The sequence below is a fragment of the Hevea brasiliensis genome, chromosome 11, assembly GCF_030052815.1.
Source record: "Hevea brasiliensis isolate MT/VB/25A 57/8 chromosome 11, ASM3005281v1, whole genome shotgun sequence".
NCBI lineage: Eukaryota > Viridiplantae > Streptophyta > Magnoliopsida > Malpighiales > Euphorbiaceae > Hevea > Hevea brasiliensis.
Genome location: NC_079503.1, coordinates 16275111 through 16297614, shown reverse-complemented (window position 1 = coordinate 16297614; position 22504 = coordinate 16275111). Strand labels below are relative to the sequence as shown.

Sequence of the window (22504 nt, the reverse complement as noted above, 5' to 3'; positions counted from 1 at the left end):
TACACAGCCAAATGGTCACTAATTGACCATTTAAACTTTTATTCACCAACACATGAACAAAATCCAAGTTTTGTGCCTCAAACCCTAACTCCAATAACTAAAATTTTTATACACATATAATCCATGAATTTCAACACTAAAATCATGTTCAATGGTAGCCATACACAAAATTTTTTGAAGAAATTAGCACTAACCTTGACTTAGGCATTTTCCAAGGCTTCAAAACTTCACTTTCTTCCCTTCTTTTTGCTGTCCAAAGCTTGCTCTAGGTGTGAAGATGAGTTCTTGTGAAGGGAGGCTAGGGTTTTGAGGTAGTTTGATGGGTGAACAAAAGCTTGGAAAAGCTTTAATGGAGTTTTCCTTCCTCTCTCTCTCTCTCCACGTTTTTTGGCTACCCAAAGGTTGAAGAAGTAACTGATTTTTCTTTCTTTTTTTTCTGCCCATTAAGTCATTTTAAATAAGTTAATGCCATGTGTCAAAGTTTGATTGGGTGGGAGGATTTTTAATGATATCATAATGATGTCATAATTCTAATTCCTTTAATTTTCTTTTCTTTTCTTGTCTACTAAATTTCAATTTAATTTTTAGTAATATTTATTCACATATTATGTCATAATAATTATTTACTTAACTGGACAAGTGCGCCAAAAATCATCTCTGAAGACAAAATGACCAAAATGCCCTCCGTGTGACTTAACAGACTAAAATTATCTGTACTGATTGAAAAATTTTTTGTAAGTATTTTCTTGGCATTCTAATGCCATAGAAACCTCAATGACCCTTCTCTGGAGTCCCAAAAATTATTTTATGAATTTTTCCTCAAGTCTAGGGCTCCTAGTTGGGAGAACCGCAACTTCCTACTAGGTTACCCATCGCTAGGGCATCGGCTCATTTAACTTGGTTGTATTTTATTTCTAAAATTTTTCCTAAATTTTTCTTATTAATATTTGAGTTAATTATGGTTTCTCACTTTAATTTAAATATTTTTCCGGACGTTCTAACTATCTGGACCGAAACTGGTCACCGAAACAGTAGAATGTACGGAGTTACTATAGGGAGGGTGTTACAAAACTAATTAAATTTAATTTATGATCATCCTCATGCATCACGTCATATTTATTTAGGATGTATGTATCTAAAATATAAATATGTTGTATATTTGCATAATTGTTATTGGTGTATTGATGGATGATCGATGACCCACTGACTTCTCCCATTTTATGACTACGCTATGTTATGCATGTTATGGATCCATAAAATCTAAGGGGAGATCTTTTATGATGCCCATGGTGCATGACAAAGGTCATGTTTTACGTAAAAGTCCTAAGGAGCTTCTGTATGAGCCGAGCATATTGGATATATATGTTAAGTAAAAGACCTAATGAGCCTCTGTATGAGCTGAGCACATTGGATTTAGGGAGTCACTGGTGACAAGTCCATCCTACATAAATTTTTTATGATGTGAAAACCCATTTGGATGATGCATTGCATATGTGTGAAATGAATGATATAATTAATTGGTTAGTTTACTCACTGAACTTGTGTAAGCTTACCCCTTTCCTCTAACCTCCAAGTGTAGGTTTGCAAGATTATAAGAGTCCTTTGGAGAAAGAGCAACATGGGTTGCTTTAGCACTATTCTTTATGTATGATGTATGGATAAATGGACATATAAATATGAATGAGTAGTACTGTACTAGTAATTATAGAATGGGAGTTATGTAACATTTTGATTTACTTTACTTGAAGCCAGGACCCTAAGTCTCAAGTTTTGCTAAGGTTGAATCCACTTTTATTCTTTTTTTTTACAACTTATTCTAATCGAATAAAAAAAGAGGAGGGGCCTTGGAAGTATCAAGAAAGTGTTACTAAAATGTAAGAAAAAAAATATGTATAAGTAAAGGCCAATTATCTATTCAATCACTGCTAGATTGATTGAATTCATGAGTAACATCGATAGATTTTATTTTGATCCTATCGATTCTACAAATATATCAAAATAATTAATCTGATTTGATCCTTAAATTTATTTGTGGCCTTCAAGGAGCCAGTTAGTTATGTAATATTTTACTTATGATTGGTGATATTTATGATTATGTTAACTCTTTTGGGAGTGTATATGCTGAACTATTACGCTTTAGAGTTTTATATATGTTAAGGTTCAAATTATGAACCACTTTTATGTTAAAGATTTTTATGTATGGATGAAAAGACTAAAGTGTAATGGTTTTTTATCTGTTTGAGTGTTAATAGTACATGTATTAAAGGTATGTTTACAGATTTTAGGCTTGTTACAGGTTCTGACAACCTTAAGCTGACCTAATCCCTAGTGTTGGTAACGGTCTCTAGTTTGGGTCGTTACATGCTGGGTCTCTCTCTTTCCCCATTTCTTTCTCAGTGTTCTAGGTCCAGGCCCATCTTTCTTCAACTTTCCCCAATTTGCATAATTCCTATAAGATTCATCATCCTTAAGCTTTTCATATCAGGAAATAGGGGTGGAGAACACACTCATGCAATAAGATGGAATTGCTTGGGCTACTAATTTTAACAAGATCTCTTTCCTTGCACGGGAAAAAAATATCCCCTTCCAACTACAAATCCTTTGCCAAAGCCTCCGCTTCAAATAAGCAAAGACCTATTTTTTATTCTTGCAAATTAATGAAAGTAAACCCAAATAGTTACCATGATTTAAAAGGTTAAAAACGCCCAATATATGATAAGCCTCAGTCTCAGTATCATCCGTAGAGTTGGCACCTCCCCTCTTTTAACTATTCCCACAAATACTTTTAATGCTAAAAATACTTGTTTTGTTTTTCTCCTTTTCTACACTTTCTCTTGAAAAGCAAGAACCCCCGCACCAATATATAAAATTGTTGTAATACCACAAATAACAATCCAATTTTCTGCCATATGTTGATCTCTTAATTTCTTGCATCGTTCTCATAGTTGTGAGGATCTTGCTATGCCAAACATGATGTGCTTCATTGATGGTTCATTTTCCTTATGCTTTTCGTCCAAAAGGTTGCAATTGCAATCCAAGTGGAATGAAGGATGGGGACAGAATTGAGGAGTCAATGGCACAAATGATGGTTGATGATAAAAGAAATTGGTGGCAGTGGTTGTGATGGTGGAAGGTCACTTCTTTCAAATGGGCATGTAAGGGCTGCTTTCCCAATTCCTAAATGGTGTTAGCAACAAACTCTTGTGTTTGAGAATATGAGAGAGTGATAGGCAGTGATTGAAATCAGTAGTATAACACAAATTTACGAAGCCACGAATACTCAACTCACAAGTAAATCGATATAGACAACGCCCCTTATAGAGCTAAAAGAGGAACCTCTAAATAAGACCAGGAGAGAAAAATAGGATTAGGGCCTTCGCAGTGTGAATCAATGAACTTGTTGGTATTTGAAAGTAAGAAAGAAAGATTTGAAAATCGGGTGGTAGAGTATTTAAAAGTTCTTGTATAACTTGAATTCATGAAGCTAAAAAATTTCTAGGAAGGATGGACGATTAATATCATCCTAACATTGCATAAATTTATTTACGAGCGATTTTATTAAAATAATATGTAATTACTTCAAAATTAATTGAATCAAAATAATCTAATTAATGGTATTATAAAAAAATTGTGAAAAATAATATTTTAGTTACTAAAAATTATAATAAATATATTCAAAAAATTTTATAATATACCTAAAGAGATCGCAAATTTGCAATAAGAAGGTATGAGCAATGGGATCATTCATTTCAACCACAATAGTAAGCAGAACGTTTGAAATGATTTTTATCATAGGATTCAATTCAATTATATTAAATAATTTAATTCAAATGAGTTTGTAAGAAAATTCACGTGTTTAAAATATTTTTAAAATAATATAATTTATTTGAATTCAATTGTTTAGAACAATTAACAAGTGAAATGAATATATTTATTTTTCATATTTTACTCTTATTTATAAAGAAATAAGTATAACTAGATTAGTGCTCATTGTATGGGCGATATTTTATTAAAATTTATAATTTCATTAATTTTATAAAATAAATAAATCTATTAATTTTTTGACGATCATATAGCATTTTATAAAATAACATATAATCATTTGTGGCATAATTAAATAAATTATATTTTCTAGATGAATAGTCACTTGGCATAAATGTATAATCTTGTGTGGCAACACTATAAGAATTAGGAAAATGTATCTATTTTTATAGATATAGATATATAGATTTAAGTAAAAATAGTTTGGGTGTTTACTATAAAATTTCATTAAATTAATTGAATTTTTGCAAAATATCTCATATTTTAGCATTAATTTATTTTTTTAAAATATTTTTTAATTAAAAAATAAATTTTAATAATTTTAAAATTTTAAATGAAATAATTAACAAAAAATTAATTGAATTGAATTTCATCCTTATTTGAAGTTAGAAATATTTTCGAAAAACATTTTAAGATATAATTTATTTTTTATTATTTAATTATAATATTAAAAAAATTATTTAAAGTACAATAAAAAAATATTACTTTTGTTTTTATATAAATATTAATAATATATTTGCTTATTGCGTGTATTTATATTATTAATAATTTAATTTAATTTATTAATTCAAAAATAATTTTAATTTTCTAAACTGTTACATGTCAATAATTAAATCTAAAATTAATTGATTTATAATTAGTTATTAATTTATTTTTTATTTTTTTATCATTAAAAAATTTAATGACGTAATTTATATTTTTGAAGCTGTAATTAATAATAAATAAAGAAAATTTTAAACTTAAAAAAAATTTCAATACGTTAAAACGAAATAGCGTCATACTGTATGGATGGATATAGAGATATAGATATACAGAATTTAAATTATTCAGACTATAAAAATTTTATTTATTTATTATTTATTCTTAAATATAAAAAATAAAAAATGATTAATTATGGGGGCCACCATGATTGCAAATAATTTGTGGTGGCTGTCATTTCAATCCTAAATTAATGATCTGTGGTGATTCATAAATTAATGAATATTCGTTTATATTATATATTTATATATATTTTTTATATTTAATAAGCTTATTAAAATTTTAAAAATAATTTCAAAGTCTTTTTTTAAAAAATACTTAATTTTTGATTAATTAAGAAAATATTTTTGATTAATATTTTTTTAAATACTCAAAAGCTAGAAAAATACAAAAAATATTTAGTAATTTAATATTAACTTAATATATATCAAGAAGATTAATATTACAAAAAATATCCTAATAAATAAAAAATAATATACTAATATTAATATTATTAATTTTATAATATAAATTTAATATACCATTAATCCTTTATTATCGTCGATTCTAAAATAAGTTGAATATAAAAACCTTAATTATAAGTGACTGAATTATTGATCATAAATTACTATTACCATTAACGATATGAAATATAAAGAGGGGAGTTTCCAAAACTTTATAAGAGACACATTACCTCTATCCCAAATCAAATTGATATAAAATATTAACATACCCACTACACTTAGAATCGAACATATGAAACATGAAACACTTATAAAAGAGATGGTATTAGTCGATGAAAATCTAATACTATTTTAAGAAAATAAATCGAGTTTAATGAATTTTTAAAATTAATTTAAAGAGAAAAGCATCTAAAATTTTATAAGAACACATTACTTCTGTCTAAAATCAATATAAAGTATTAACAACATATACATTTCGATTCATAAGAACTAAGTTAGAAATGAGAAATCTTAACAACTCTCATCCATTTCAGGAAAAAGGTCTTATTGGCGTTGTATTTAATGCATAAAAAATGGAGTTAAAGATTGGACAAGTTCATGGATGAGGCCTTCTCTTTAATTGATGAAAAGGGTAGTGTGTGTTTCATGATGCTACTTCTCACCTAACTGTGGTCCCAAACCAACTGCTCAAGCTAACAGAAAAAAGAAAGGATTGTGTATTGGCTAATGGCTATGAGTTTTCCTCGTTTTTGGTGTGCACTTGAATTAATTCATTTACAATTTGAGCTACCATTCAAGTTGGATTTGGTCATCATTCATAAATGCCAAGCGCCCTGAGATCACAAGAAAACTCATCTTTTTCCTTTCGTATGATCCAGCAATTCAAAGCCAGCAGAACGCTTGGCTTTAGAATTTCCCGTTGGAAAACTCAGCAGACCTGTCAAAACTAAATAAATAAAAAATCTAGAAGAGTGAGCTGACATATACCACTATTTTATAATATTAAATTAGTAATTTAATGATTTATACTTCAGTTCCTCCTAAAAATGATATCTTTGGGCGGATATCCGAGTAATCGATTAACGGACGAATACTAAGATCGAGTCCAAGCTGCTGTATGTGGCTCAAACATTCGTCCCGATCATCTCACATTACATTTTATTTGGAAGAAAATAGATTACATTAAGATTTTATAAAGTAAAATTTTTAAAAGATAAAGATTCTGAGATATTTGTTCTAATTATATTCCTAGTACTTGTAGGACTTCCATACATTCTAACTCCAAGCCCTGTTCTGATACTAACTTATATTAAGACAAACCCAAAATCTATATTAAGGGCTATCAAGTATGTATATATTAACTTAATTTTATTAATCTCTTATCTTAATCCAAAGTATTAGAGAGGTGACCCATCAATCTATAAGTGTTCTTTGTGTTGTATTATAGATTTAAGATCCATGATCTTGACCCGCAGAAGAGGAGAACTGCATTAATAATTAAATATCAATTTAAGGTTATTAATTAAATATCTGTGGAAAAAAATTGAGAGTTTAATAACTTCATTTTGCTTTCAGCATTATTGATCATCAAGGGACATGACCAAAATCATGAATTGGGCTTTGATTTAGACTTCTATGGAATCACATAGATTGAAATGTGCTTAGCATAGATGGGCACATTTCTTTGTGACCTTTTTTTTTTTTTTTTTTTTTTTTTTTTTTATAACTGGGAATTCATTGAAGAGAAACTAAGCTTACGTCCGGTCCCTTGGAAGAGCACCTCTTCTCTCAGAATTTGCTGCCCAGTCTCTGAACACTTATGGGCTTTTTTGTTAACAAGGTTTACACCAAAATGGGGGCCATTTAACTGCAAGCAACGAATCTATCAATATCAGACTTACCACGTAATATTTTAAATTTGTATTAATTATTTATTTATTTATTTTTATTATAATTAATATTCCAATTATATATATATATATATATATATATATATATTACTTTCTTATACCATAATAAGTAGTGATTATGATTAATTTACAATGTATCAATATATATTTATTTAGATTCCTATAATTTTATATTGTGCACACATATAATTTTGTTTTTATTTTTTTTCTTTTTCATTACCTGAATTTTTTTATTATTAATATTATTTTTTAGTATAATATTAATATTACTAAATAAAGATAGTAATTGAATATATTATATTTCTTACATATATTTAGAGGATAAATTTTTTTTAATATTTTAAAATGATAAAAATGATTATACAATTTAATAAAATTTAAATTATTTCATATATTTAATAAATATTTTTATTATATTGTTTTATATTTTTTTTATTATGAAGAAAATTTGAGAGGTAAAAAATTTAGTCTATATAAAAATTATAAAAATAAAATATAAAGTAAATGCTAATAAATTTAATTTAGATATATTAAAATTAAAAATGTATAATTAAAATTATTTATATTAAAATTATTATTAGCCACGTTCTTTTACATGGGCAATTCTCTAGTTTCATATACAAATCTATCCATTTCCCAAGCATGGATTGTATTATTTTTATAGGATAGCCGAATCTGATTTAAAATAGTTTAAATCTTAATTTTGCATATCTGAACTAAATTCTATTTATTTTATTCACTATTTTTTAAAAAAAAAATTAAGATTTAATAGATAAAAAAAAACCAAATGTTTGCACTAAATCATAATTATGGCCAATTCTTTTAATTTTTTGTTTTACAATTAAATCTTTATAATTTATTACAATTGTGGCTAAAGAGCAAAATATAGTTCCTAAAATTTTATTTGACTAACAAAACGGTTTATTAATTTAAACTTTATATTTAAATTTTTTATTTATTATATAAAATATATTTTATATTTATTTGAATCCAAATTTTCATTTTTATTAATTAAAATATATTTTAATATGAAATCATTATTTTAGTTATATAATGGGAATAATCTCCTTTTCATAATATCTAACATAATTTAAATTTGAAATTCCAATATAACATTTGATTTTTTTTTATTTGGAGATATTTTAATAATCATAAGCTATGGGCATTTTTTTAAATTATAATTATTATTTTAAGGCATATTTTAGTAGAAAGTGTGAAACATGGACTTACAAATACATTAGGGAGACATTTTGAAATGATCATATGTAAAAAAAAAGTTGACGACATAAATTTTTAGATGTCTATAATTTTGTAGTTTATTAATAATTAGTATAATTGTTATTTTCTTGATATCTTAGTTTTGCATTTAATTTGTTTTCTAATTAAAATAAAAAATAAATTTTAGTTATAATTGAAGATTTATTAATTGATTATATGTCTAATATATAATTCACGCTAATTAACATGTATATTTTATTTAATATACGTTATAATTTATGTAGGATACATTCATTTCAAATTTTCTTTATAAAATGTTATGATTTTATTTTTACATTTCATTTTTGGATATAGAAATTTATTTGGCTTAATTTAAAAGATAATTACATTAATTTTGATTAATAAAAATATTTTTGTTATAAAATTTTAATTAAAAATAAATATAAAATATATTTTATATAATAAATAAAAATATTTATTTATTAGATATAATAAGTATAAAATATATTTTTTGAATATAAAGTTTAAATTAATGGACTATTGTGTTAATAACATAAAACTTTAGTGACTGTTTTGTATTTTATTAATAATTTTTCTAAATTCAATTTAACCATTTGACTGAAATTGTGATAAATCATAAAAGTATAGTCATAATATAAAAAATTAAAAGAATTAGTTATAATTATGACTTAGCGTAAATATTTAGTTTTTTTTTGTTAAGACAAAATTTAATAAAATATATTTTAAAATAAAGTAAAAATAAATAAATGAGATATTTTTATATTTTTATTCTAAATTAATAATCATCAATAAATATTAAAATATTTATTAATTAAATTAACATGAGATGGTAAAAAAAAAGTGATTTCTACTTATTAATTGAATTCGTAATTAAAACTAAATAGGTTTTTATATATTATGTAGATATTTACGTATTAAATATAATTTTAAAAACTTTTATTTAAAAATTTTAAAAGGGCCAACTTGCCCCTTGTTTATGGAAAGTGATGAGGGCTTGGGGCCATGGTCCTCTCTAGTTGTCATGCAGCGTTGGCGAATTGTTTTTAGTGGGGTGAAGAAACCTAGGTGATAGGGATTATGAATGGAAAAATAGGAAAATGAAAGGATAAATATAGATAGTTAAATTATAATATTAATTTGATTAATTATTTTAATATATAAAATAATATAATTTTTTATATAATTTTAAATTAAAATAAATTAAATTATAATTTGATTAATATTTATTTTTAAATTTAATATAATATTAGAGTCCATATTGAATTATAAATTTTAATTATTCATAAAATTATATTATATTCATAATGAGTTAATTGAAATATTAACTTCATTAGTTATTTTGAAATGTAAAGTAATTTAATTACTTATTTAAAAGAAAACTAAATCATTATTTTAAGGAAAATGACTTCTTTTAAAAAAAGAAGATTTTTTCTATTTTCTGTACTTTGATAATTTTATTGAAATATAAATATATATATACATACGTGATATAAACACATATTATTAATTTAATATTATAATTAAATAATAAAAAAAATTTCGTAAAAAATATTTTTTATATATAAATTATTTTTTATAAATAAATAAATCTTTGAAAAATTAATTTTAAGACGTATTCACATTAATTTATTTATTGTCCTATTTTGCAATAATAGATTATGCAAAGAGCATTTCTCAAATTCAGAACGTGGTGCCAAATAAATAAAAATTACACCAGATGGAAAATTAACAATAACATAAATATTACACGGCATATGAGAGCAAGCCATGTTTGTCATGCAGGTTATATTAATATTTAGAGCCTACAGGTGGTTTATATTTTAATATTGTATAGGGAAAATAGATTAAATTTAATTTTACTGAAAAAATTAATTCAAAGGAGGAGGATTGTTTTAATTTAAATAATTTCTTTTCCCAAAATTGAAAGAAAAAAAGAAAAGAAATATCAGGATGGAGAATTCCAAAGCTCAGCATATTTCACCTTGGAGACACTTTCTAGCACTTCAAAAGGAATAATATCTCCAAGAACAACCACCATCTTGCTTTTCAGGTCAACTTTGTATGTGGTTACTCCTGTTATATATATATATATATGATTCAGAGAGAGTGAGAAAATAAGGAAGAAGGTCACGTTGTTGATAGATCAATGCAGAAATTTAAAAAGATTAAAAAAAAAAAGTTACAATGCATAGCCATTAATTTTGTTTAATTACCTTCCAATTTTGAAACATGTTTCTCTACCTTCCTTGCACAGCCGTTGCAGTGCATAGACACCTTTAGCACCACCATCTACATATATGTACAAGAAGCATTGAAAACAGATCACTTAAAACTCCAGTCTCACCAGAATAATGGTAAAAAAAAAAAAAAAAAAGAAAAAAAAAACCTCCAACCATATTGGAAAATCACCAAGCTATGGAATTGTTTACCTTGGGCTTCAATTGAAAGGCCAAGGTTTGGTTACCAGAAACAACATCTTTGAATCTGAGGACCTGGCCCTTTTTCATTTGCTATCAGAGGTTTTTCTGTTAGGAGTTCTTGGTCCAGTCAATTTCTGTTAAAATAAAGTCCTATTCTTCAGGAAGTCCTATTCTTTTGGGACTGTTAGGATTTATCTGCTGTTATTTTTTTCTTTTCAACAACTTTACGTTATTTGTGTTTATCTATCTTTTGTAAGGCTATATATTGCCATGTCTAATTTCAATAAGATTATCACTTTGAAATCCAATTGTTTATGTTTCTGGTTTAGTTATTTTACTGTAAGACTCTACAATTGGTATCAGAGCCCCCACTGGGTTTTGAAAAAAAGGGAAGTAGCAATCTTCGAGTGATCAAACACAGAGAGTATGAGTGAAGATAAAACTCTAACAAAAATTCCTCACTTCGACGGTCACTATGATCATTGGAGTGAACTGATGGAAAATTTGCTTAGAGCAAAGGGTCTGTGGAGTTTAGTGGAAATTGGTTTTACAGAACCAATAGAAGGAACGATACTAACTGAGGCACAACGGGAGCAGTTCGATGATGCTAGACTCAAAGATCACCAAGTCAAGCATTACCTCTTTCAAGCGATTGATCGAACTGTCTTTGAGCAAATCTTGGACCGTCGCACAGCCAAGAGTGTTTGGGACTCACTGAAACGGAAGTTTGGTGGGAATCTAAAGGTGAAGAAATCTCTTCTTAATGCACTAAGGAGAGAGTTTGAGGTTCTAGAGATGAAGAAGGATGAAACCATCACTGATTACTTTGCAAGAGTAATGATGGTCTCCAATAAGATGAGGAGCAATGGAGAAGAAATGCCAGACAAGAAAATTGTAGAGAAAATCCTAAGCACTCTAACTGACAAATTTACATATGTTGTAGTGTCCATCGAAGAATCAAAGGATACTGATACTATGTCCATTGATGAGTTACAGAGTTCGTTAGTGGTGCATGAACAGAAATTTCGACGTCCTAGCAACAATGATGAGGATCAAGTGCTGAATGTTGTAGGTCGATCAAGTACAAATAACAGAGGAAGAGGAACTTACAGAGGAAGAGGGCGTGGAAGAGGGAGAACAAATTTCAACAAAGCAACTGTTGAATGTTATAAGTGTCACGACTTAGGACATTTTCAGTATGAATGTCCAAAGTGCAAAAATGAAGCAAATTATGTCGAGCTCGACGAAGAAGATGAGTTGCTGCTAATGGCCTATGTAGAACTCCATGAAGCAAAAAGAAGTGACGTATGGTTCTTAGACTCAGGTTGCTCAAATCACATGTGTGGTAATAAAAGTATGTTTTCAAGCTTAGACACAACTTTCACTCATAGTGTCAAGCTTGGAAATAATACAAGAATGAAAGTGTCTAGAAAAGGTACTGTGAAATTGATTTTACAGGGAAATTGTTACACCATTGGAGAAGTATATTGGGCACCTAAACTCAAAAATAATCTTTTGAGTGTTGGACAACTTCAAGAAAAGGGAGTATCAGTGCTGTTCAAAAATGGAGCATGCAGTATTTATCATCCACAAAAAGGGAAAATGGCAGAATCAATTATGAGTGCAAACCGGATGTTCATTTTGCTTGCAGAGCCATCAATCACAACACATGAAGGGAGATGCCTCCAAGTTTCAAATTCGGATCAGTCAATACTCTGGCACTATCGTTATGGCCATCTCAGCTACAAAGGCCTTCGTATCTTGCAACATAAAAACATGGTGGAAGGTTTGCCGCAAATTGTTGATCCAAGCATCACTTGCGAAGCATGTATGAAGGGCAAACAACATCGGACTCCCATTCCAAAAAGAAGTCAGTGGAGAGCAACTGAAAAATTGGGTCTTGTTCATGCGGATCTATGCGGTCCTATTACACCGCCTTCAAGCAGCGGAAAAAGGTACTTGTTATGTTTTATAGATGATTTTTCTAGAAAGGCATGGATGTACTTTCTCCCAGAAAAATCAGAAACATTTTACCATTTTAAATGTTTCAAAATTTTGGTGGAAAAAGAAATTGGAATGCCCATAAAATGCCTAAGAACAGATAGAGGAGGAGAATTCAATTCTGCAGAATTTAATGACTTTTGCAAGCAACATGGAGTGAAGAGACAACTGACCATAGCTTATACTCCACAACAAAACGGAGTAGCTGAATGCAAAAAATCGTACAGTGATGAACTTGGTAAGAGCTATGTTGACAGAAAAGAAAGTACCTAAGAAATTCTGGCTTGAAGCTGTCATGTGGGCGAATCATTTCTTGAATCGGTCACCGACACTTGCAGTAAAGGATATGACACCAGAAGAGGCTTGGAGTGGAGAAAAACCATCAGTTGACTATTTTCGAGTTTTCGGATGTGTGGGATATGTTCATATTCCAGATGCTAAGAGAAAAAAACTAGAAGACAAAAGTGTAAGTGGTGTTTTATTTGGAATCAGTGGTGAATCCAAAGGGTACAGAATGTTTGATCCTATTGCAAAAAAAATCATAGTGAGCCGTGATGTAATTTTTGATAAGGATCGTGAATGGGATTGGGAAAATTTTGAAGATGAAGCTGATTTAGATTGGGGAGAAAGTATTGAAATTTCAGCCGCAAAAGAAGAAGACACTGAACAACACACAGTTTCAACTTCATCGATTAATCCATATGGTGAAATTGAAGCTGCTATCGATGCAACACCTGCTGCTGAAATCGAACCAAATTTGGCTATAAGAGAGGGCAGAAGTCGACGTCCACCTATATGGTCAACTGATTATGTTTTCGGTGAAGGTTTGTTTGAAGAAGATGATATTAACATGGCGTATTTGACGATTTCAGATCCTGTAAACTTTGAGGAAGCAGTCAAAAGCTCAAAGTGGAGATTGGCTATGGATGAGGAGATTAAATCCATTGAAAAAAATCAGACTTGGTACTTAGTAGTTCTACTCGCTGGTGCAAAGAAAATAGGAGTAAAATGGATTTATAAAACTAAGCTAAATGAGCTTGGAGAGGTTGATAAATACAAGGCGAGGTTGGTGGTGAAAGGCTACACACAAGAGCATGGAATTGATTACACTTAAGTTTTCGCGCCTGTGGCCAGAATGGATACTGTAAGGATGATCATAGCTTTTGCGGCTCAGAAAGGCTGAAAACTTTATCAGTTAGATGTAAAATCAGCTTTTCTACATGGAGAATTGAAAGAAGATGTCTTTGTAGAACAAACGAAAGGCTATGAAAAAAAGGGGAGTGAACAAATGGTGTACAAACTCAACAAAGCACTCTATGGGTTAAAACAGAAACCTAGAGCCTGGTTTAGCCGAATTGAATCCTACTTCATCAAAGAAGGATTTGAAAACAGTTCTAGTGTGCATACGCTCTTTGTTAAAAGGAAGAAAGGTAACATTCTTATTGTAAGCATTTATGTTGATGATCTTTTGTTTACTAGCAATGATGAAATATTGTTGGGAGAATTTAAATGTTCTATGAAAAAGGAGTTTGATATGATTGATCTGGGTCAGATGAGGTTCTTTCTCGGAATTGAAGTAATACAGCGATCAGATGGCATTTTTATATGTCAAAGAAAGTATGCAGCTGAGGTTTTGAAGTGATTTGAGATAGAAAATTACAACTCTGCTTGTAATCCCATTGTTCCAGGACAAAAAATTGGCAAAGACAAAAATGGCATTAAAGTGGATGCAACTTTTTTCAAACAGATAGTGGGAAGCTTGATGTATCTCACTGCCACTCGTCCTGATCTTATGTTTGTTGTAAGTCTAATAAGTCGTTTTATGGCTTGTCCGACACAACAACATTTTGTAGCAGCAAAAAGGGTCTTGAGGTACTTGAAAGGTACTGTTAACTATGGTATATTCTACAAAAGGGGAGGAATTAGAGAGCTGATTGGTTTTACTGATAGTGACTATGCCGGCGATATGGAAGACAACAAAAGTACTTCAGGCTATGTGTTTATGATGAGTGAAGGAGCAGTGGCATGGTCATCTAGAAAGCAACCTATAGTCACCTTATCAACTACAGAAGCGGAGTTTGTTGCCGCTGCTGCATGTGCATGTCAAGCTGTTTGGATGAGAAGAATACTCAAAGAGATCGGTCATTTACAGGTAGAAGGAACCAAGCTTATGTATGATAATGCTTCAACTATTAAGTTGTCAAAAAACCTAGTTCTGCATGGTCGTTCCAAGCACATAAGGATAAGATTTCATTTTCTTAGAGATCTTACTAGGGAAGGAGCTGTCAATTTATTGTTTTGTGGTACTCGAGATCAACTTGCTGATTTGTTGACAAAGCCTCTCAAGTTGGAGGCATTTCAAAAACTGCGTAAAGAGCTTGGTGTATGTGATGTTTCAGACTTAAACTAATTCTTGTTATAAAATCCAAAAAAAAAGGGAATAAGTTTAAGGGAGGGAATGTTAGGAGTTCTTGGTCCAGTCAATTTCTGTTAAAATAAAGTCCTATTCTTCAGGAAGTCCTATTCTTTTGGGATTGTTAGGAGTTATCTGCTGTTATTTTTTTCTTTTCAACAACTTTACGTTATTTGTGTTTATCTATCTTTTGTCAGGCTATATATTGCCATGTCTAATTTCAATAAGATTATCACTTTGAAATCCAATTGTTTATGTTTCTGGTTTAGTTATTTTACTGTAAGACTCCACATTTTCCTCGAACTCATCATCATGACTTTCCAAGGAATTCAAGCGGAAGCATGAGCTTGATGAACCTGAACTCAGACAAAAGCAATCCAATACCTTGCCAAAATTGAGCCTACCCATGTCTACCGAGCTTTTTTCCCCTACAGCTAATCTAACCCACACAATTTCTTCACCTGCATTGTGAAAAGTGATCTATGGCAAACCAGCAAGCATTATAAGTTAAAATCAAGATAAGGGAACAAAAAGGAAAAGCTGAAGAAGGTCAAATTTTTGAAAAGCCAAAAGCTGAGCGCTGAGCAACCCAAAGAAAATTATGAATAAGAAAAGATGTCAACAAGATTCAAGACCCATTTTCCCATGTAGATCACTGGTCAACAAAATGTAGGGAAACTGATAAAGGTTTGCTCAACGACCCAAAATGTACGTCCTAAGTGCAGTAACCCCAACTAGATTTTGTCATATGCTACACTCCTGTGAACTCTATAAAGGCTTGAAAGGAGGGATTTTCATGTGAGAATGAAATTTATTAGCTATGGATGAGTAGAACTAAACTAAAAGTGGGTTTTCTCTCAAGTGACTTTTCTAGTAATGAAAGAAACACAATACATGCACTAAAAGCAAGAATGAAGCCTATTTTATATGCCTGAGAGGTGAAGAAAGGAACAAGAGACAAGGTTCACCGTTACTCAAGTGGAAGCAGTAACATCAAACTTCATCACAAGTCATGATGGTAGTTAAAAAATAAAAAAATTATGTATATGGGTCTGGATAAGCATCTTTGTTTTGCATGCCCATAACAGTTGAGGTCAAAATATAAGTTATCCAAACTCTTCAGAACAAAAACTACAATATTTTTAAATATATTTTTCTCATGAATGTTGTATAAATTTATTTGGTAATAATGAAGATGAAAGTTGATAAAAGAAGCTTGCTTTATGATAATTAAATTAACTATCGAAAGGCCATATTATGAGATTGTGGACTTTCCTTTTCAGAATAGTTAGATGGGACCGTTGAGAATTGAGAGGGACGTTGAGAACTGTATTGGCCTTCAATATAATAGTGGAAATGGGGACAAGAGGCTATAAATTATTGAAGCCAATGAGCTGTGCTGGCTGAGAAGGGATGAATTATTGGAAGATAGAATTATTTTTGTTGTGTTAGATTAATGGGTCTACTCTGAACAGGTTGGTCCATGTGATGATGATGGTTCCTTTTAAAAATGGATCAGGGTATGAGGAAGGAGACGAATTTTGAAGAAAAGCTTGTATTAGATGGGAGTAAAGTTCATTTAGTTGTTCACATGATCATTGTTATTTATATATTGCCTGGCTTCCATGAATTTCATGTGGGAGAGCACATCTGATTAAAGAAAAACATGAAAGTTCCAGCGAAATTTGAGAAGGCATGTTTCTATCTTGGATTATTTTTTATTAGATTTCAGATTAAATTTTGAATTTACAATATATATATATATATATATATATATATATATATATATATATATATATATATATACACACACACACACACTAATAATTAATATATTTTAATAATTTTTTTATTATAAAAGTGAAAAAATTCATAACTGATAGATAAGAAAACACTTAGAAATTGGGATAGGTATATTGTTTAGGGTTAAAGGCTGTATATTTGAACAAACATGCATATTGTCTCAGGCTTCATTTGGTTTAAAATGGTCTATTCGTTGAGAAGTTACTTTTTGGGAAGCACAGTTCTAAAGAAGTTACTTTTTGGCAAAAAAATAAAATTATATTAACAAAAACTGACAGTGAAAATAATAAAAATATTTCTACTCTACTTAATTGATAAAACAAGAGCAAGGGTAAGTATGGCCAACCAAATGTCATGAAGCAAGCGTAAGGGAACTTATTTAACTAGGTTAGGCTCTAGAACTTAAAAGTTCCTATGCCACCAAGAAGTGAGGTGCTTCATTTAATGGGGAGCTTCACAAAAATGGCTAACCAAACAAGCTTCACAGGAAACTTGAAGTACTTACCCTTTTTTTTTTTGTCACGGCTTGAAGTACTTACCGTTTTTTTTTTTTTTTTTTTTCCAAAGGTAGAATGTGTTAATCAACCCAAATTGGGCAATGAAGAAATTACATAGTAAGTATGGCCAACCAAATGTCATGAAGCAAGCGTAAGGGAACTTATTTAACTAGGTTAGGCTCTAGAACTTAAAAGTTCCTATGCCACCAAGAAGTGAGGTGCTTCATTTAATGGGGAGCTTCACAAAAATGGCTAACCAAACAAGCTTCACAGGAAACTTGAAGTACTTACCCTTTTTTTTTTTGTCACGGCTTGAAGTACTTACCGTTTTTTTTTTTTTTTTTTCCCAAAGGTAGAATGTGTTAATCAACCCAAATTGGGCAATGAAGAAATTACATAGTTAAATTGAGTCAAAGGATTAACATAGAAGGAATCATCTGCTAAACATTTCCTAGCTGAGTAATGAGCTGTAGAATTCCTCATCCTATTGACATGAACAGAGTTTACCATCTCAAAATTTTAACTTAAACGAATGGTATTAGTAGTAATTCCTTGAATGTAGTGATGGTAGCAAGAGCCTCTACACTGGTTGATAACAGAGAGTGCATCACCTTCAATTATGACCCTTTGAAGGTTCATGCAAGTTGCTAATACAATCGCCTCGCTACAAGCCATAGCGTCTATAATCAGAGGATCTGAGATGGCCTGAATCCTCTTGCAATTCCATCCCAGTGGCCTACCATGTGAATCTCTAGCAAGAACAGCTACTGCACCAGCTTTTTTACCTTAAGAGACTGCTCCATCAAAGTTAATTGTCATGAATCCTTGCGGAGGGGCTGACCAAAGTTGTGGATGCTGATGGTCTTTCGTTTGAGGAGATGACATGGAGACTGAATTAGAATTAAAGTCATCAAAATCTGCAAGAGTTGAATGAACCAATTGATGAGGATCTAAATTCTCATTTCTAAAAATATAGTGGTTCCTGCTCTTCCAAAGGTTCTACAAAAGGAACACCATCAGTATCAATGTTCCTTGATCATGTTGATTATCTTTGACAGCTGAATGTAACTGTATCCAATAGTCTACCATTGAAGAACCCATGATGAGGGAGGAACGCAACATAACAGGGGACAAAAACCAGCAATGCACTGCTCTTGAACATTTGAAAAACAAGTGCTCATGAGTTTCACAATCACCACAAAATTTGCACTCTCTCGAGATGTGAGGCAAGATCTTGTTAACCTGTTCATTTGTTGGCAACCTCTCCTTTAGTAGCTTCCACATAAAAATAGCAATCTTCGGTGGAAGTTTAAGCTTCCAAAGACCTTTCCAAAGTTGACCATTGAAGAGGGCAGAGGCTGGGCCTAGTCCAGGGAGACTACTAATATGATTTTCTTAATGTTTCTTACATGCAAGAACATAACCAGACTTAATAGAGGGGAATTGACCGTACAGGGTCAATTTAAAAAATAATATACCGAAACGGGGTAGAATTTGAGAAAATTACGGGAAAGGGGTGAGAAGGCCAAAAAACGTTGATAAAAATAGCGTCCTAACAAGTAAACGCTATTTAAAATAGCGTCCAAAGAAAAACGCTATTTTGAATAGCGTCCTCACGTAAAAACGCTATTCAAAATAGCGTTTTTACGTGAGGACGCTATTCAAAATAGCGTCCCCACGACAGCGCCCAACCCACAGCGCCCGAAGCAGCCGAAGCAAGCCGAAGCAGAAACCGAAGCTACCCGAAGGATGAAAAACGCTAATATGATTAGCGTTCCAAAGGATGAAAAACGCTAATATGATTAGCGTCCGAGACTCTCCGTCGGCAAAGAATAAAAACGCGTCCTCAAGCATGAAAAACGCTAATCATATTAGCGTCCCAAGACTGATTTTGTAAAATATATTAAATTTATAATATTTTGATCGATCATTTAATTATAGTTATTTATTATATTTTATAAAATATATAAATTGATTTTGTTTAAAGTTTATTTTATATTTTAGTAGTAGTAATATTTATTTAATATTATATATTTATGAAATTAATTTAATTTATATATTCTAAATAGAATATAATTGTACGGTTTAAAAAATATTTATATTCAAAAAATTAATTTTATATTTTTGTAAAAAAAAATTTATTAATCATAAAAATATTTCTTAATTTATAGATTAAAAAATATAAATGTATAATATTTGAATATATTTGATTGATAAATTTAAAATTATGTTAGTTATAAAAATTAAAAGTTATTAAAGTATAACTAATATTAATTTTTATTCTTATTATAATTATGGATAATATATTTTCTTCATAGCAATTAATAAATGTAATTACTTAATTAGTTTTAATTACTTTATTATTTTCAAATTAATTAAAAATATATATATAAAATGTTTACTAACATGTCATACGAGCAATTGACTTAAAGCAAGATATAAATTAAGACAAGTATTCATAATTATTATACAAATAAAAATAAATATTTAAATTAGTCATGTGCCACAACCAGGTCTTCGAATATGTCGTCTCGGTCGAAGAACTCGATGTTGTCCCCCTTCTTGCTGCTTCCGATCACCTTGTGCATCTTGGGGTTGGCAGTTGCCCTTGTTGTTGTCCCGATGATTCCCCGCAAAGATAATGCATAGCACCTTGTTCGTGGTGTCCAAATAGACTCGCACTGGATGGAATATGGCCTAAGGCACGGTGATATAGTGCATAGTATTGATCTGAACCATATCCGCCAAATTGACTCGAAGCATATTGTGATGGCCCAATGCTAGATGGTCTGCCAAATGGAGCAAATAAGCTACTCATTGGTGTATGTGGCTGCTGACTCTCAGTGAAGTCAAATGTGCTTCTGCTTTGCACATGAGAATGATATGTCATCCATGGTGTTGATGGGCCAGGTATTGATGGGGTAGGCATCCAACCAGTATAATGTGGGGGGATAGTTTCTGAATATGGTTGGAATACTGTGGATGGACTAGGATGAGACGGTGCAGGAGCTAAGGGAATAGGACCAGGCGCTGATGCCATGCAGAAAGGGTGAAATGCGACAGGTGGGGGCATAACATCATCAGGTGGAGAGGATTGACGCATTTGATGTTGACGACATCGAGGAGGACGTGATTGACATCGTGTTGGTCTACGTGAGGGCCAGGTTGGTTGATGGGTTGGTCCTCTTCCAATTCATCATTAAAAGTTGCTGCTTGAGGTGCAGACTGAGGAGGTGGCATTTGGCAAAGCCTACTTTCTTGTTCCAGAGCAATCATCATTTTTCTTAATGTACGCTTAACTTCTGCCACGTTTTGTGTTGATGGATTTTGTAATTTTATCAAACAATCCTCAATTGCGTCCTCCTGTAAAAATAAAAAATATATACATAACGTTACATTTTATGTTAAAAAATACAAAATTATTATTATAAGTATTTAATAATGAAAAAAATACATGTTGTTAATCATTACCACACAACCAATAGCAGCTCCACTTATTGAGATCCAACGTCTACCAGCTCGACGGTACCACTCCATATATTCAGAATGATGGTGGAGTGGTTGTCCCATTTGTTGCCCTTGAACAATATATTGTTCTCGCCTATTCCAACGATGAATATATGTTGCATGGTGGTGTGCCCAATTACTCTCACTGAGTCGGAGAGTAATATCGTGCAACTCATCTGTTTGCATCGGTGGTGCTGGAATAGGCTGGGCCAAACCAAACTGCCTCATGACTCTGTCAGGTTGGTGCCATTCAATAATATGAAAGCAAATTAATGGCACCACTGTCTTCCAACCGACGACCTTGGATACACATGTCAGCGGCACTCATCCAATAATTCCTCACTATATGGTTCCCAAGTGATCTGCAAGTGAATATTAGCAAAACATGAAGTGATTATAAAGGTACGGAAAAATATAACATATTATTTTAAGTCATATTATTACATCTTCAGGTCGCATCCGGTCAAGGTTGTACCGAATTTGTGGCAGTACATGAGTTGTTACTTCAGTGATTTGTCAAGCTCTACTCCACATGTTAGTTGATAAGAAAATTAAAAATATAATACAATAAAAGGCAATTTATTCATTGCTTAATGGATAAAAATATAAATTTAATGACATACCTAGCACCTAGAGGTGCATCATGAGGAGCTGATGGATCCCTTATTGATGGAGAGATTATTTTAAATCTCTCCCAAGCCCAGATCTGCAAAATGAATAGTGGTCCTGAAATCTCCTTTGTTTCAGTAACAGCAACACGGCATAGCTCACGATAAAGGAAGGCTAAGCAAGCTCCACCCCAACTGTATGTCGCAGCTTCCCTCAAGTCTTCTAGAAGGGGTAGAAACATCAAGTTGACACGTGAGTTTGTCTTGTCGGGAAATATCGAACTAATGAGTCGTAATATGAATGCTCTTGCATGCCATAATACGGTTAAATCATCAGCTTGATGTGGAATATCTCCAAACTCATCAACTAGCCACGATAATTTGAGTGTATGTCCTCGGATCATTTCTGGGGGTGGTCTAGCTCCCAATAATGTCTCACAAACTTCTGGCCAGTCGGCCCGTGACATTCCAGTTACAGCAGACCCATGTACTGGCAAACCGGAAATAATGCTGACATCCTGAAGAGTGATTGTGCACTCACCAATTGGCATCATAAACGTATGGGTTTCCGGTCGCCATCGCTCAACAAAGGCACTGATCAGGTGCCAATCAAGAGAAAAAAACCCTAGTCTAGCAATACTAATAAATCCAGAATCACGAAGATGAGGAACAATTCGGTCATCAATGTCAGTATGTAATATTAGCCCCTGCCTCCTGCATGTAACCACTTCATGCTCAACTGTACCATTCCAAATCCCTTCAGAACGGTGTTGTGGCTGGAGTCGAAGAAGCTCTTTATCAATTGGACCAGGCACAATGTAATCTCTTCTTTCTTGTTGTGTAGTCATACCTATTTAGTATTA

At 31.2% G+C, this 22504-nt stretch overlaps 2 protein-coding genes across 2 annotated transcripts; both read right to left on the bottom strand.

The window, feature by feature from the left end:
- Positions 1-10069: 10069 nt before the first annotated feature.
- On the bottom strand, positions 10070-16271 carry LOC131170587 (protein SODIUM POTASSIUM ROOT DEFECTIVE 2-like). The gene is made up of 5 exons (XM_058129978.1): positions 15518-16271; positions 13167-13175; positions 10822-10902; positions 10606-10681; positions 10070-10465 (listed from the first exon to the last, which is right to left on the bottom strand). The coding sequence occupies exons 1-5, from the start codon at positions 15632-15634 to the stop codon at positions 10338-10340; spliced, it is 411 nt and encodes a 136-aa protein (XP_057985961.1). The 5' UTR covers positions 15635-16271; the 3' UTR covers positions 10070-10337.
- A 4264-nt stretch (positions 16272-20535) lies between these two features.
- Positions 20536-21317, bottom strand: LOC131170223 (uncharacterized). The gene is made up of 2 exons (XM_058129292.1): positions 20998-21317; positions 20536-20889 (listed from the first exon to the last, which is right to left on the bottom strand). Exons 1-2 carry the CDS (start codon positions 21259-21261, stop codon positions 20536-20538), a joined length of 618 nt encoding a protein of 205 aa, XP_057985275.1. The 5' UTR covers positions 21262-21317.
- Positions 21318-22504: the final 1187 nt, after the last annotated feature.

Bases quoted from the DNA above. Each gene is read 5' to 3' on its own strand.
- LOC131170587 (XM_058129978.1), bottom strand. From the start codon at position 15,634: ATGGGTAGGCTCAATTTTGGCAAGGTATTGGATTGCTTTTGTCTGAGT. The intron at 10,682-10,821 runs GTAAACAATTCC...ACATATATGTAG, and splicing joins CCTTTCAATTGAAGCCCAAG to ATGGTGGTGCTAAAGGTGTC. The intron at 10,466-10,605 runs GTAATTAAACAA...TATATATAACAG, and splicing joins ACATGTTTCAAAATTGGAAG to GAGTAACCACATACAAAGTT.
- LOC131170223 (XM_058129292.1), bottom strand. From the start codon at position 21,261: ATGAGGCAGTTTGGTTTGGCCCAGCCTATTCCAGCACCACCGATGCAA. The intron at 20,890-20,997 runs GTAATGATTAAC...TTATTTTTACAG, and splicing joins GAGCTGCTATTGGTTGTGTG to GAGGACGCAATTGAGGATTG.